Here is a 16,599-nt window from a genome sequence, read left to right as displayed (position 1 = left end):
CAGCACAAGCTACATATTGAAGCCCCTACAAAGAACGAGGAACACCAATCCAGCGTCCCCCTCCGCAGTCCCCCGCACTTTTTCCAAAACCCTCATCGTTCATCACCCCATACCTTTCAAGCCCAGTTGTCACCACGTTTGGCAGACTGGTTGAAAAGGAATTGGAAACTATATATTTTAAAATGACCATGGACCCCAATGTCACACTCTTCCTCCACCCGAAAGACGAGCACTAAGGAGAATAAGGACATCATCATAAAACCTGCGGATAAAGGTAGGGCAATAGTTGTCATGGACATGAACGATTACAATTCTGATATTGAAAAACATTTTCTGTCACGATCGTCGTTGGAAGCATACTCGGACCAAAGCGCAGCGTGATCTGGGTTTCACATATTTATTGAAGCGAAACTTTGAACAAGAGAAAATAAAGAAACAACGAAACGTGATGTCAATGAAGTGCTCAAAGGCAACAACACAAAAACAAGATCCCACAAAACACAGTGGGGAAATGGCTGCCTAAATATCATCCCCAATCAGAGACAACGATAAACAACTGCCTCTGATTGGGAACCATACCAGGCCAACATAGAAACAAACAACCTAGATAGGAACACCCCCCTAGTCACACCCCGACCTAACCAAAATAGAGAATAAAAAGGCTCTATATGGTCAGGGCGTGACACTGAACCTGTACTGCCCCTATCGACTTTTGCAAAGTGACCAATCTGCCTATATAACTATATAAAATCAGAAATTGATAGCTTGTTACAGCATGCCTCACCTCAGTCATTTTTTCCCTCCCGAAAGTGCATAAGAACCCTAGTCAGCCTCCACCCAGACCTATTATCGGTGGCATATGATCAGTGATAGAGCCCCTTTAGAAATGAATAGATTTTTTGTGTGAAAGATTTCCTTTTTTAAGTCGCCGTCCATTTTAAAAGACACAAAAGATTTACTCAACTGCTTAAATGACTGTCAACTTGAATCAGATGTACTGCTCATTACACTAGATGTGACCGGTTTGTACACCTGCATGGGGCGGCAGAGTAGCCTAGTGGTTAGAGTGCTGAACTAGCAACCGGAAGGTTGCAAGTTCAACCCCCGAGCGGACAAGGTACGAATCTGTCATTCTGCCACTGAACAGGCAGTTAACCCACTGTTCCTAGGCTGTCATTGAAAATAAGAATTTGGTTAAATAAAGGTAAAAAAGAATTCCCCATGCTGAAGGTCTACGATTGATTGCCAAATTCCTGAAGTCATGTGAAGACTCAGTGAATCTGCCTAATGACTTGCTGTTGAACTTACAAATTACTATTTCAAGTTTGATGAGAAATTCTACCTACAAACTAAAGGCACAGCAGTAGGCTCAAATTATGCAAACCTTGTCGTTGGAGATTCGATAAAGACCATAACCCCTTTCTTCCTTAGTTCTGGAAGGTGTTCCTAATGTTGTGTGCACTCGGTGTATGTTAACATTTCCAAAGCAAGTGGAATAAACTATCACAAATTAACAGTTAACCCTCTCTTTCTCTCTCTCTCTTGCTCTCTATATCTATCTATATCTCTTGACAATCAAAGTTCACTCACAGAGCGAATGTAGGCTGGTTGATGGTACCTGCATGGCTGTTTGAGGGACAACTGGACACAACATATCAGAATTGTTGGACTTCAGCTGAGACCCTCCTCTCCTTCCCCGTCTTTCAAGGAAAGAGAGGGTTAACTGTTAGCAGAGGGCTCGACATGAACTGTTTTTCGCTTGACCTGAGCAAGTTTTTAAAAAGCCAGACAAGCAAACTCTAGATCACGACATCAAAATCCTTTCAAGCTATTATGATTTTTTACCTTTATTTTACTAGGCAAGTCAGTTAAGAACAAATTCTTATTTTCAATGACGGCCTAGGAACAGTGGGTTAGCTGCCTGTTCAGGGGTAGAAGGACAGATTTTGTACCTTGTCAGCTCAGGGATTTGAACTTGCAACCTTTCAGTTACTAGTCCAATGCTCTAACCACCAGGCTACCCAAAGTGTCCTCTGGATGTGATGTGTTGCACACTGTCCTCCCAATCGAAGTATAATTATTGTAGGCCTGCGTTGACAGCCACAAGCAGCCTTTCAATCATGCAGTCACAAGATGTGTTTTTGAGATCAAAGCGGGTCTAGCCGCTTGAACACATTTGTTGATATTCATTGCGAGTTTAGATCTTTATTTGCTCAGTTATAGCTCATTTTTGGTCAGCAATGAAAATCCTTGAAAAGTAATGGTGTGTGCAGAGGACAAGTACATTACAAGTGTCTTGTTTGAGAAACAGATGCCTCACAAGTCCTCAACTGGCAGCTTCATTAAATAATACCCGCAAAACACCAGTCTCAACGTCAACAGTGAAGAGGTGACTCCGGGATGCTGGCCTTCTAGGCAGAGTTGCACAGAAAAAGCCATATCTCAGACTGGCCAATAAAAATAAAATATTAAGATGGGCAAAAGAACACAGACACTGGACAGAGGAACTCTGCCTAGAAGGTCAACATCCCGGAGGCACCTCTTCACTTTAGACGTTGAGACGTTGAGACACTACATAAAGAGATACCTAAGACAACAACATAGCATGGCAGCAACACATGAAAACACAGCATGGTAGCAACACAACATAAAAAACAACATGGTAGCAACACAACATGGCAGCAGCACAACAAGATAGCAGCACAAAACATGGTACAAACATTATTGGGCACAGACAACAGCACAACAGGCAAGAAGGTAGAGACAATAATACATTATGCGAAGCAGCCACAACTGCCCGTAAGAGTGTCCATGATTGAGTCTTTGAATGAAGAGATGGAGATAAAACGGCCCAGTTTGAGTGGGGTTTTTTTTCAGCTCGTTCCAGGCACTAGCTGCAGCGAACTGAAAAGAGGAGCGACCCAGGGATGTGCGTGCCTTGGGGACTTTTAACAGAATGTGACTGGCAGAATAGGTGTTGAATGTGGAGGATGAGGGCTACAGTAGGTGTCTCAGATAGGGGGGAGTGAGGCCTAAGAGGGTTTTATAAATAAGCATCAAGTGTGTTTTTTTACTGAGAGTTGACAGATGGCACTTGTCTGGAAGGATGTGGGTGGAGAGTGTGGATAGATGGGTGTAGATGGGTTTGGTTGAAGAAATTCCCTCTTCCTCTACCCCCTCCCCCTAAAATGTAATGTCATTGCCACATTTTACCCTGTCATCCAAAATCAAATAAAATTGAATATTTTACAAGTGAGAAGCTAAGTCAAAATAAGATTGCATGATATTAATTTGTCTTTACACATCTCTTCACTGCTGCCCAAACGTAGTCATCGTCCACTTAAGCCAGCATTCCCTGTTTTTAGTTTTAAGATTTTAAGGTAAAGCACTTTGGATGAAGTGTCATAAATGTGACACAGGATGTATTATTGTGGTTATTTATGTGTTTGTACTGTACGTACAATAAGCTATCCAATATTCTTACATCTGATATGGGTTGAAGTCACTATTGTTAATCCTGAGTCAAGTCTTCGAGCTCCCGAGTGGCGCAGCGGTCTAAGGCACTGCATCTCAGTGCAAGAGGCGTCACTACAGACTCTGGTTTGATTCCCAGCTGTATCACAACCAGCTGTGATTGGGAGTCCAATAGGGCAGCGCACAAATGTCCCAGCGTCGTTCCCATTTGTTCTCTCAAAGATGAATTTTACTCATGAAATAAAGATTGTCCACAGACATATGTTAAATACTCAGTCCCTGGCTCATTGGAAGAGAGGGCAGGAGTCAGAGAATTAAGGCCTGAGGCTACAGCCCACTGGTCAGATCTTCAAACTGAACCTAACATTAGATAAAGGGAACCCGAGTGAACAAATAACATAATGACATACTTATTTAATTTATTTCATAAAAGTTAAGCAACACCCAATGCTTCTGTGTGGAAAAGGTCATTGCCACTTTACAGTCAATAACTGGTTGTGACTCCTTTAGCTGCAACGACTCCAACCAAACTCTTCCTGTAGTTGTTGATCAGTCTCACATCGCTGTGGAGGAAGTTTGTCCCTCTCTTCCATGCAGAACTGCTGTAACTCAGCAACATTTGTGGGTTTTCAACCATGAACTACTCATTTAAAGTCCTGCCACAACATCTCAATTGGGATTAGATTAGGTCTGGACTTTGACTAGGCCAGTCCAAAACCTCAGATATGTTGCTTTTCAGCAATTTTCATGTATACTTGATTGGGTATTTTGGATCTTGCTGCATGACCCAGCTGCACTTCAGCTTCAGCTCACAGACCGATGGGCTGACATTCTCCTGTAGAAGTCTCTGATACAGAATTCATAGTTCCTTCTATTAAAGGCAACATTAATATTATTTTGTTGAATATGTAATATAATGATACAATTTTTTTTATATGCTTCAAGGGCATTGAAGTGGTAAACACAATGGCATAAAAAGGCCAAAGGTTTTAAAGAGGATAAAATACATGAACAATGGTTCTTTCTGTATTAGCATGACCCACATCAGCCCATTAAAACACCTTGGCGGACCAGAGAGGACTTAGAGCATGTGGCTAGCAATAATAATAATCATCATCGGCAAGGTAGACTCGGGAAGTTAGCTTTTTTTTATCTCTATTTTAGTTTGTTCGGGGTGTGATTTGGGTGGGCATTCTATGTTTTGTTTTCTATGTTTCTTTATTTCTATGTTTTGACCGGGTATGGTTCTCAATCAGGGACAGCTGTCTCTCGTTGTCTCCGATTGGGAATCATACTTCGGTAGACCTTTTTCCCCTCCTTCAGTGTTATCTTAGTTATCTTTGTTAGTGGAACTTAGCCCTGTAAGCTTCACGGTTGTTTCCTCGTTTGTTGACGTCATTTTAAATAAATAGGAATATGTACGCTCACCACGCTGCACTTTGGTCCACTTCTTTTGACGGCCGTGACACTAGGTCTTTCCTTGCAGTATTGGACCACAAGACTGGACAATAATCAAGACAGACCTCTCCGCATCTTTACAACCATTGACTCTATATATATTTTTTTTATTTCACCTTTATTTAACCAGCTAGGCAGGTTGAGAACAAGTTCTCATTTACAAATGCGACCTGGCCAAGATAAAGCAAAGCAGTGTGACACAAACAACAACACAGAGTTACACATGGAATAAACAAACGTACAGTCAATAATGCAATAGAAAACATCTATATACAGTGCCTTGCGAAAGTATTCGGCCCCCTTGAACTTTGCGACCTTTTGCCACATTTCAGGCTTCAAACATAAAGATATAAAACTGTATTTTTTTGTGAAGAATCAACAACAAGTGGGACACAATCGTGAAGTGGAACGACATTTATTGGATATTTCAAACTTTTTTAACAAATCAAAAACTGAAAAATTGGGCGTGCAAAATTATTCAGCCCCTTTACTTTCAGTGCAGCAAACTCTCTCCAGAAGTTCAGTGAGGATCTCTGAATGATCCAATGTTGACCTAAATGACTAATGATGATAAATACAATCCACCTGTGTGTAATCAAGTCTCCGTATAAATGCACCTGCACTGTGATAGTCTCAGAGGTCTGTTAAAAGCGCAGAGAGCATCGTGAAGAACAAGGAACACACCAGGCAGGTCCGAGATACTGTTGTGAAGAAGTTTAAAGCCGGATTTGGATACAAAAACATTTCCCAAGCTTTAAAAATCCCAAGGAGCACTGTGCAAGCGATAATATTGAAATGGAAGGAGTATCAGACCACTGCAAATCTACCAAGACCTGGCCGTCCCTCTAAACTTTCAGCTCATACAAGGAGAAGACTGATCAGAGATGCAGCCAAGAGGCCCATGATCACTCTGGATGAACTGCAGAGATCTACAGCTGAGGTGGGAGACTCTGTCCATAGGACAACAATCAGTCGTATATTGCACAAATCTGGCCTTTATGGAAGAGTGGCAAGAAGAAAGCCATTTCTTAAAGATATCCATAAAAAGTGTTGTTTAAAGTTTGCCACAAGCCACCTGGGAGACACACCAAACATGTGGAAGAAGGTGCTCTGGTCAGATGAAACCAAAATTGAACTTTTTGGCAACAATGCAAAACGTTATGTTTGGCGTAAAAGCAACATCGCTCATCTCCATACCCACTGTCAAACATGGTGGTGGCAGCATCATGGTTTGGGCCTGCTTTTCTTCAGCAGGGACAGGGAAGATGGTTAAAATTGATGGGAAGATGGATGGAGCCAAATACAGGACCATTCTGGAAGAAAACCTGATGGAGTCTGCAAAAGACCTGAGACTGGGACGGAGATTTGCCTTCCAACAAGACAATGATCCAAAACATAAAGCAAAATCTACAATGGAATGGTTCAAAAATAAACATATCCAGGTGTTAGAATGGCCAAGTCAAAGTCCAGACCTGAATCCAATCAAGAATCTGTGGAAAGAACTGAAAACTGCTGTTCACAAATGCTCTCCATCCAACCTCACTGAGCTCGAGCTGTTTTGCAAGGAGGAATGGGAAAAAATTTCAGTCTCTCGATGTGCAAAACTGATAGAGACATACCCCAAGCGACTTACAGCTGTAATCGCAGCAAAAGGTGGCGCTACAAAGTATTAACTTAAGGGGGCTGAATAATTTTGCACGCCCAATTTTTCAGTTTTTGATTTGTTAAAAAAGTTTGAAATATCCAATAAATGTTGTTCCACTTCATGATTGTGTCCCACTTGTTGTTGATTCTTCACCAAAAAATACAGTTTTATATCTTTATGTTTGAAGCCTGAAATGTGGCAAAAGGTCGCAAAGTTCAAGGGGGCCGAATACTTTCGCAAGGCACTTTACAGTGTGTACAAATGAGGTAAGATAATGGAGGTAAGGTAATAAATAGGCCATGGTGGTGAAATAATTACAATATACCAATTAATCACTGGAATGATAGATGTGCAGAAGATGAATGTGCAAGTGGAGATACTGGGGTGCAAAGGAGCAAGATAAATAAATAAATACAGTATGGGGATGAGGTAGTTAGATGGGCTATGTGCAGATGCAGTGATCTGTGAGCTGCTCTGACAGCTGGTGCTTAAAGCTAGTGAGGGAGATATGAGTCTCCAGCTTCAGTGATTTTTGCAGTTCGTTCCAGTCATTGGCAGCAGAGAACTGGAAGGAAAGGCGGCCAAAAGAGGAACTGGCTTTGGGGGTGACCAGTGAGATATACCTGCTGGAGCGCGTGCTACGTGTGGGTGCTGCTATGGTGACCAGTGAGCTGAAATAAGGCGGGGCTTTACCTAGCAAAGACTTGTAGATGACCTGGAGCCAGTGGGTTTGGCGACGAGTATGAAGCGAGGGCCAACCAACGAGAGCGTACAGGTCGCAATGGTGGGTAGGGTATGGGGCTTTGGTGACAAAACGGATGGCACTGTGATAGACTGCATCCAGTTTGTTGAGTAGAGTGTTGGAGGATATTTTGTAAATGACATCGCTGAAGTCGAGGATCGGTAGGATGGTCAGTTTTACGAGGGTATGTTTGGCAGCATGAGTGAAGGATGCTTTGTTGCGAAATAGGAAGCTGATTCTAGATTTAATTTTGGATTGGAGATGTGAGTCTGGAAGGAGAGTTTACAGTCTAGCCAGACACCTAGGTATTTGTAGTTGTCCACATATTCTAAGTCAGAACCGTCCAGGGTAGTGATGCTGGATGGGCGGGCAGGTGCGGGCAGCGATCGGTTGAAGAGCATGCATTTAGTTTTACTTGCATTTAATTGCAGTTGGAGGCCACGGAAGGAGAGTTGTATGTCATTGAAGCTCGTCTGGAGGTTAGTTAACACAGTGTCCAAAGAATGGCCAGAAGTATACAGAATGGTATCATCTGCGTAGAGGTGGATCCGAGAATCACCAATAGCAAGAGCGACATCATTGATGGAAATTATCTGGAAATGATCTGGTACATGGCGATAGGCAGGCAAACAGCCTCTGATACTGTTGTTAATGACAATGAATATTATCAAAGATTTTGTATTTTATGGACAAAATAGTAGAGTGACCGCACTAACAATGGAAAGTGTCAGGCGGGACCATTCTAGCTAATGAGAGGGCAGCTACACGTGTGAGCAAGAGGCTGTCACGAATCCCGCTTCCTGAGTCTGTGTTTGCCTGTGTTTCTGTCCTGGAGTGTGTTTCCGGTGTCCTGGAACGCACCATATCTGGTTGCCGGGCGAATTAGCTTGTTGGGAGATCGATGTTCACCCGCACCTGTATCCCATCAGTAATCTGCACACCTGTCCTGATCATCACCTCTCCCCTTCAAAAGCTCTGACCTGACATCCATTCCCTGCCGGATCGTTAGCCAGGAACAGTATGTTGTGCCCACGAACCAGCCTCCAGTTTATAGAGGTTTTTTTTTGTTGTTTTTTTGTACGTCTTGCTTGCCTTTAACTTACCGCCGTTTGTTTTGTCTACAGCCATTCACCCGGAACCCATACCCCATCCCTGTCTGCCCGTCGCCAGTGTGTTGTTATCCATTGGATCTGCCTATCCACTCCCATCAACCCACCTCCGCTGCCCGCTCCTCCACCCGGAACTATCTACCTCCACGTTCTCATTGATTAATAAATACTCACCATCGTTATACTCGCCTTGTCCTGGTCTGCTTCTGGGTCCAATTCTGGTAAACCCTGACAGGGGCACCACTCCGATATAAAGTGGGTTTCAAAATTGCTGAAATGCAACGTGTCCACTTACAGTGGGGATAACAAGTATTTGATACACTGCCAATTTTGCAGGTTTTCCTACTTACAAATCATGTAGAGGTCTGTAAAATCCAGAAAATCACATTGTATGATTTTTAAGTAATTGATTTGCATTTTATTGTGTAACAGTATAAATTTAGACCGTCCCCTCGCCCATACCCGGGCGCAAACCAGGGACCCTCTGCACACATCAACAACAGTCACCCACAAAGCATCGTTACCCATTGCTCCACAAAAGCTGCGGCCCTTGCAGAGCAAGGGGAACTACTACTTCAAGGTCTCAGAGCAAGTGACGTCACCGATGAAACGCTATTTAGCGCACACCGCTAACTAAGCTAGCTGTTTCACATCTGTTACAATTGCATGACATAAGTATTTATACATCAGAAAAGCAGAACTTAATATTTGGTACATAAACCTTTGTTTGCAATTACAGAGATCATACGTTTCCTGTAGTTCTTGGCCAGGTTTACACACACTGCAGCAGGGATTTTGGCCCACTCCTCCATACAGACCTTCTCCAGATCCTTCAGGTTTCGGGGCTGTCGCTGGGCAATACAGACTTTCAGCTCCCTCCAAAAATGTTCTATTGGGTTCAGGTCTGGAGACTGGCTAGGCTACTCCAGGACCTTGAGATACTTCTTACGGAGCCACTCCTTAGTTGCCCTAGCTGTGTGTTTCGGGTCGTTGTTATGCTGGAAGACCCAGCCACGACCCATCTTCAATGCTCTTACTGAGGTAAGGAGGTTGTTGGCCAAGATCTCGCGATACATGGCCCCATCCATCCTCCCCTCAATACGGTGTAGTCGTCCTGTCCCCTTTGCAGAAAAGCATCCCCAAAGAATGATGTTTCCACCTCCATGCTTCACGGTTGGGATGGTGTTCTTGGGGTTGTACTCAAAAGCTCTATTTTTGTCTCATCAGACCACACTTCAGACGGGCCTGGACATGCGCTGGCTTGAGCAGGGGGATCTTGCATGCGCTGCAGGATTTTAATCTATGACGGCGTAGTGTGTTACTAATGGTTCTCTTTGAGACTGTGATCCCAGCTCTCTTCAGGTCATTGACCAGGTCCTGCGGTGTAGTTCTGGGCTGATCCCTCACCTTCCTCATGATCATTGATGCCCCACGAGGTGAGATCTTGCATGGAGCCCCAGACAGAGGGTGATTGACCGTCATCTTGAACTTCTTCCATTTTCTAATAATTGCGCCAACAGTTGTTGCCTTCTCACCAAGCTGCTTGCCTATTGTCCTGTAGCCCATCCCAGCCTTGTGCAGGTCCACAATTTTAACCCTGATGTCCTTACACAGCTCTCTGGTCTTGGCCATTGTGGAGAGGCTGTTTGATTGAGTGTGTGGACTGGTGTCTTTTATACAGGTAACCAGTTCAAACAGGTGCAGTTAATACAGGTAATGAGTGGAGAACAGGAGGGCTTCTTAAAGAAAAACTAACAGGTCTGTGAGAGCCGGAAATCTTACTGGTTGGTTGGTGATCAAATACTTGTGTCATGCAATAAAATGCAAATTAATTACTTAAAAATCATACAATGTGATTTTCTGGATTTTGTTTTAGATTCTGTCTCTCACAGTTGAAGTGTACCTATGATTTAAAAAATTACATACCTCTACATGCTTTGTAAGTAGGAAAACCTGCAAAATCGGTAGTGTATCAAATACTTGTTCTCCCCACTGTATATTGGTGCATTTGCAACAACCCAACCGTAACTATGGACAGAACAGCTGGCAAGCATATTCACTGTCATCTTCAACCTCTCCTTGTCCCAGTCTGTAATCCCACGTCTAAAACTGATCACCATCATTCCTTCGCAAGAACTCTAAGGCTTCATGCCACAATGACTAGCGCCCCAACAGATCCATAGATGATGCAATCTCAATTGCACTCCACACTTCCCTGATCCACCTACAGAATACCTACAGTAGCTAGATTTCCATCCAATTGGAGACAGATTTTCATGCGAATATTCTAAAATTTGCATATAAATAATATGCGCATTTTAGCACCAGAGATGTGTTTGTATCAAATTGACTTGTTGCAGAAAAAAGGAGGTGCGTGATGATGTAGTGCACATAAAAATACATTGAGGTAAAATTAGCATGTAGCGAATATTTAAAAAAAAAAGTTAAAAGGGTTTCCATCGCATTTTACACTCTACTGATGGTTCTCACAATTCAATATTGTGTTATTTAACAAGTGTGCCCACTCTGGTATTTGCAAGTGCGCTCTAGCCAACAGCACTATCTGCGCTCTGTTGGCTAACGTACGTATAGCCTATGTAACCGGTGTGAAATGGCTAGCTAGTTAGCGGGTGCGAGCTAATAGCATTTCAATCAGTGACGTCACTCGCTCTGAGGCCTTGAAGTTGTCATTTTCCTTGTTCTCCAAGGGCCGCGGATTTTGTGGAGGGATAGGTAAGGATGCTTCAAGGGTGTCAGTAGTTGATGTGTGCAGAGGGTCCCTGATTTGAGCTAATGTAGGGGGAGGAGGGGGACGGAAGCAAAACTGTTACACTTACATCAGTGGTTCCAAACCTCCAGCTGCATACTCCTAGCATCAGGGTCAGCCCACTCTCAAATGTTGTTTTTTTTGCCATCATTGTAAGCCTGCCACACACTCACTATACAATACATTTATTAAACATAATAATGAGTGTGAGTTTTTGTCACAACCCGGCTCGTGGGAAGTGACAAAGACCTCTTACGGGACCAGGGCTCAAATAATAATCATCAATAATTTAACCATCTTATATTTAAAACCTTATTTTTTCATTGAAATATGTGAATAACTCACCACAGGTTAAGGGTGTGCTTGAAAGCATGCACATAACTCTGCAGTGTCGGGTTGTATTGGAGAGAGTCTCAGTCTTAAATAATTTTCCACACAATCTGTGCCTGCATTTAGTTTTCATGTTAGTGAGGGCCGAGAATCCACTCTCACATAGGTACGTGGTTGCAAAGGGCATCAGTGTCTTACAGCGATAACGCATAATGAAAGGAAACTTTATTAATATCACACCTTTTTCTGAAGTGAATGGTTTCCCCAACTACACCGCCCGCGAACAGCTGTGTTCTTTGATATCTACATTATGTGCAGCGCGAGTGAGGTTGATAGAAACTCTACATTTTCACTTTGTCAGACATATTAAAAAATGATTTACAATAATGAGATGTTTCCACCAATCGAAATAAAGGATAGGCGGGAGCTTGACAGCCCACCGTGCCGCTTTGTGGACAACGACTCCCATTGTTAGGGCGGAGAGATATGTATATTGTCACCATATCTATGTCGTTGGCGGAGTAAACCCTGTACCGTTGTCTCGTCCTCTCTGATGATAGAATATAGCTATCACTGCTTGGTGCTATCAGAGTTCTGCTGAAGTCGTACGTTCCATCATTCGTTACAATGTTGCAGGACGCAGCTGCAAAGTGTATGAAAACATAGCGGAAAAACTATCACAATTATTTGATGAAACGTAAATATATTGTTGTGAATGGTGTAATTTAGGCACTTGATTTGCCTACTGTGGACATTTTCCCCTCATTGGACGTGCACATACTTAGTTATTGTCATGTGATCCCTTTTTATCCAATCAGTGGCTTGGTAAGGCCTTTTTTTTCCTCCCGTAGGTTTGAATCGGTTAGCCAAACGTGTTGCAACGAAGCTAGCAGTGGGGACGTTCGTGGAATACTTTCTAACAAAGTGCAGTGGAATTGCATGTGTATACTGTCAAAGTTGTTTATTGGCAATATGTCACACAAACAAATCTACTACTCAGACAAATATAACGACGAACACTATGAATACAGGTATGTTCGCTTCCTGATCCTGTTATTAACTTGGCTCGTTAGCTGGTAGCTACTATTAGCGTGTGTGGTTTAACTAACTAGCCAGGATATGTAAGGACCAAAGTAGTGGGACGGGTTATATATCTACAGTTAGATGGTGATGCAATTTCTCTCCCCCATAAAAAAATAAAATAAATAGTGGACAAAATGTAGCTAATTCACTTTCCGAACTGTGAAAGGTAGCAATACGCAAACCACACGAATAACTAGTTAGCCAACTTTATATTCTCTGTGCCGAAAATGGCGTAGCTACCAACGACTGTCGTTCGTCCTTTTTTATATTTAAAATGACTCCAGTGAACTGGTAATATCTAGCTAGGTAGTTAACATTGAGTTAAGTGACTACTTCCATCTTTGCTGCTACTAGTAATACTACCATATATAGTAGTATATAGTATTAATCATAGTGGGCAGAGGCAAGTACGAGCTAGCGAGAGCCTATTGGCCCGTTCTAATATTTATTAGCATATTTCCGTTAGGGAACGCCCACTCTGAAGTGCGCGTGTGCAACATCTCAATTTGCTCTTGCACTCCCTTCTAAACAACGCTTTTTGCCCCCTTTTTTTCCCCTTTGGCAAAGCGTAAAGTCTACAAAAATTTGACCACTGTGTAACATATTCTAGTTTTAGAAACAGAACTGTTGAGAGCAAATGTTTTATTGATGAAAGAATAAGCAGAATATCGGCCAAAATCCATCTTCTCCCACCATATTTGGTGAGTGGAAACCCCAACCGGATGCTTCACACTTATACATCCGGTGAAATATCTGTCTCATTGTTCTGTGCTACTACTTTGTTTGCTCTGGTCCAGGACGTTGTTCAGATGCATACTCACTATTCTCCCATTGAGGGAAATGTGTTTAATGACTAACTTCAATATACTTTTGTAAGTAACCAATGTTAAGATGATGTCGTTAGAGTAGAGACAAACATTTATCTATATCCCTGCTGTCAATTCTTCAAAATACAAAATGAGATGTATGAGCACTTTGCTTACCGCCATATCCATGCGCATGCGTCAGATCTCCACTACAAGCATGCGGATGGATTGGCGCGCTGCAGAACGACGCCCTGCACCAGAGCTACAGCTTCTATGATATGGCGGTAGCAACAATCGTTTAAGTGCGTTCCGCCACCAACTGTACTGGAATGTACGACCACTCATGCATGATCTGTCCAATTCTGTACTACCATTAAAAAAAAAATGTAAAAATAAATAAATACATAAATCCCTACTAACTTCTACCACCCCCCACCCTATTAAACTTAATCTATATCATGCTGAAACACTCCACCCTTATGATTGTTCAGCATGTCAACAACCATTTCAACAGTTACATCTGTTACCCCAATATCTCTTTAGCCATCTCCCCCCCCCCCCACACACACACACACACACACACAATTACAACAAAAAACCTTCACATTGCTCCCACATTCACCATAATCATGTTCCCTTCCACACTTGGCACATCTTTCCTTTCTTTACATTGAACAGCTACATGTCCCATTCTTTGGCATTTAAAACACCACAATGGGGATGGGACAAATTCTCATACATTGAAACTAAGGAAGCCTGTGTGTACTTTTCCAGGCAAAACCTTCTCAACCCTCAGCAACACTGATTGGCTTTCACTTATTTGACCCTGTTTCCTACTGATCAACCTTTTGGCCTCAATCACTCTGCTTTCCTTCACATTCTCTTTAATATCACCTATGGACCTAGATATTGGGACCCTAGTGATAGAGCTTACCCTTGGTGTAAGTTAGGGGTAAATGACTGCCCCCTCTCGTTGAAGTCACAAAGTTCAATGCCGACTGCGGTCATGCGGGCATTGCAGAAAACGGGATCCCCCATTCTGGTGAAGGAAAATCTTTGTGGTCAGTCTTGGTGTAAATAACAATTTAGAAGACGATCACAAAACCAATAATTGCTTCTATTACACCAGATGTATGTCCTGATTATCTTAAAATCACCGAAATAAAGTTAAGGATAATTTAGTAGCTAATGGCAGCACCCCAGTCGGCCTTTAACTTGAGACACTCAATGAGGGGGCAGCACAAAAATGTGTTTGTTTGTTGCTCTACTTGCTCTTCCAACAGACATGTTGTTTTGCCGCGGGAGATGGTGAAACAAGTCCCCAAATCCCACCTGATGTCTGAGGATGAGTGGAGGCGAATGGGAGTGCAGCAGTCTCTTGGATGGGTGCACTATATGATCCATGAACCTGGTTTGTACCCTATATTCTTTGTCTACACCACATCAATCATGTCTCAAGGCAAATAGCCTGGTCGCAGGGCTTGTTGTTTTGTTTTTTTTGTGACAATTTTATGTTGTCATACTTGGCATGACAGTGAGTGACCCAAATGAGTTGGCAAGACGGCACAAACAGATCTGGGACCAGGCTAAGCGTAGACTATATGTGAAGGGTTTGTAATTTGTAAGTCAATTCTTCTTTTTTATATATATATATATTTCTTTCTTTCAGAGCCTCACATTCTCCTGTTTAGACGACCATTACCGAAGAACTGATCTGGAACGTTCCTTCCTGTCAACATTCCGTGGTATTCATTGAATACTCGCTCCCCTTCAAGTTATATTGTCTGCTGTGCATGAAGCTGTATTTGTCTCAGCAACCAAGCTCAGTCTGATTGTATGGAGGATGTGAATGTTCTGTCACTGTGGCATTTAATGAATATCATACATCACCAATATGTTGCTACTAGTACTACACTAATACCAAAGTGCCTACGATGAATATCCACCCTTTGATCAAGTGTTGAAATAAAGTATTGAGTAACATGTTATTGACATAACATGTTGTTTTTCTATCGCTTTAATATAATTGTTGTATAACCTTCCCAAACGGCTGCATGTGCTCACTTTTCTATGACTAATGATATGTACTGTGTTTTTCTATTTTCTAACTGAATGGATTTATAAGTAGGTGCACCAGATGGTATTGACTAGCTTTTTGTACATAAAAAGTCAACTCTGATTGAAAGCTCAGTAAAGATGGTGTTTGCTTGTATACTTGTTCCAGGTTCTCTAAAGTACCTGTTTTCTATCTACTGTCCACTGACATGCAGGCAGCACGTGTGGCATGACGAGTAGCCAGCCAGGCCACTTTTGGTGGCCAGTCAAACATGTTTATTTTTCAGCTCGTGTATTTGTGATCTGTTGATAGAGCCGTACAGCCTCTAAACTGCACCGCTACTGAACCACTGAGGATAGCATCAGTCTAATACAAACGTATCATTTGTGATTGTCTACACCACATACACAATGGTATGAAATAAGTTTGTCACTCTTGAGCCTAAATCAATCTATGGTGTTTGGCTGTTTGAATGTCATTACTTTTGATGAGAATGAATAAATATATTTTTGAAATTGGTTACTTGGTCCTTCAGAAATTGTGCTGTAAGCTTTTGGCCATGAGATGGTGCTATAGGACATGTATTGGAAATGTATTGGTACATACCTGTCTAATGAGGTGTAGGTCTACATAAAAAGTAACAAACTGAGTGTTGGTGAGGGGGGGGTATTATTGAAATACAGTCAAAAAAAAAATGTAATCTATGAAGTAAACAGCTTTCACTTGACAAACGCCTTACCAAAATAATGTATGTAGGCAATGCTTTGTGGTTAGAGGTCCACTGCTGATTGTGCAATACCCTTGTGTGCCTGAGTAGGTCAAATATTGACTGAATTGATCATTTACTCTCTACCAAGGCCATTTTGATTGTCTTGCTTTTTATGAACGTTGTGACTGTTCTGTGGGTGCAGTGCTCATGTTATTGAGAGCAATGGCATGCCGTGGCTGCAGGCAACATAGATTTAGCATGGTGTCTAGTTCATATCTGGAATACCCCAGATGGCTGTGGCAGAATAACTATTTATATTAAATATATAATATGATCCGTCTTTTAAACAGTGGAAAATATTTTAAAGAAAATGTCAAGTTTGTCAGAGGGACCCTGTCATTACAGTATGAATAATCATAA

At 42.2% G+C, this 16,599-nt stretch overlaps 1 protein-coding gene across 1 annotated transcript; it reads left to right on the top strand.

The window, feature by feature from the left end:
• Positions 1-12,365: 12,365 nt before the first annotated feature.
• On the top strand, positions 12,366-15,989 carry zgc:86839 (Cyclin-dependent kinases regulatory subunit 2-like). Its single transcript, XM_064977375.1, has 3 exons — positions 12,366-12,556; positions 14,698-14,825; positions 15,084-15,989. Exons 1-3 carry the CDS (start codon positions 12,465-12,467, stop codon positions 15,125-15,127), a joined length of 264 nt encoding a protein of 87 aa, XP_064833447.1. The 5' UTR covers positions 12,366-12,464; the 3' UTR covers positions 15,128-15,989.
• The last annotated feature ends 610 nt before the right edge of the window (positions 15,990-16,599 follow it).

The sequence above is a fragment of the Oncorhynchus masou genome, chromosome 11, assembly GCF_036934945.1.
Source record: "Oncorhynchus masou masou isolate Uvic2021 chromosome 11, UVic_Omas_1.1, whole genome shotgun sequence".
Lineage (NCBI taxonomy): Eukaryota > Metazoa > Chordata > Actinopteri > Salmoniformes > Salmonidae > Oncorhynchus > Oncorhynchus masou.
The sequence above is the reverse complement of the archived record's forward strand: the minus strand, read 5'-3'. Positions and strand labels throughout refer to the sequence as shown.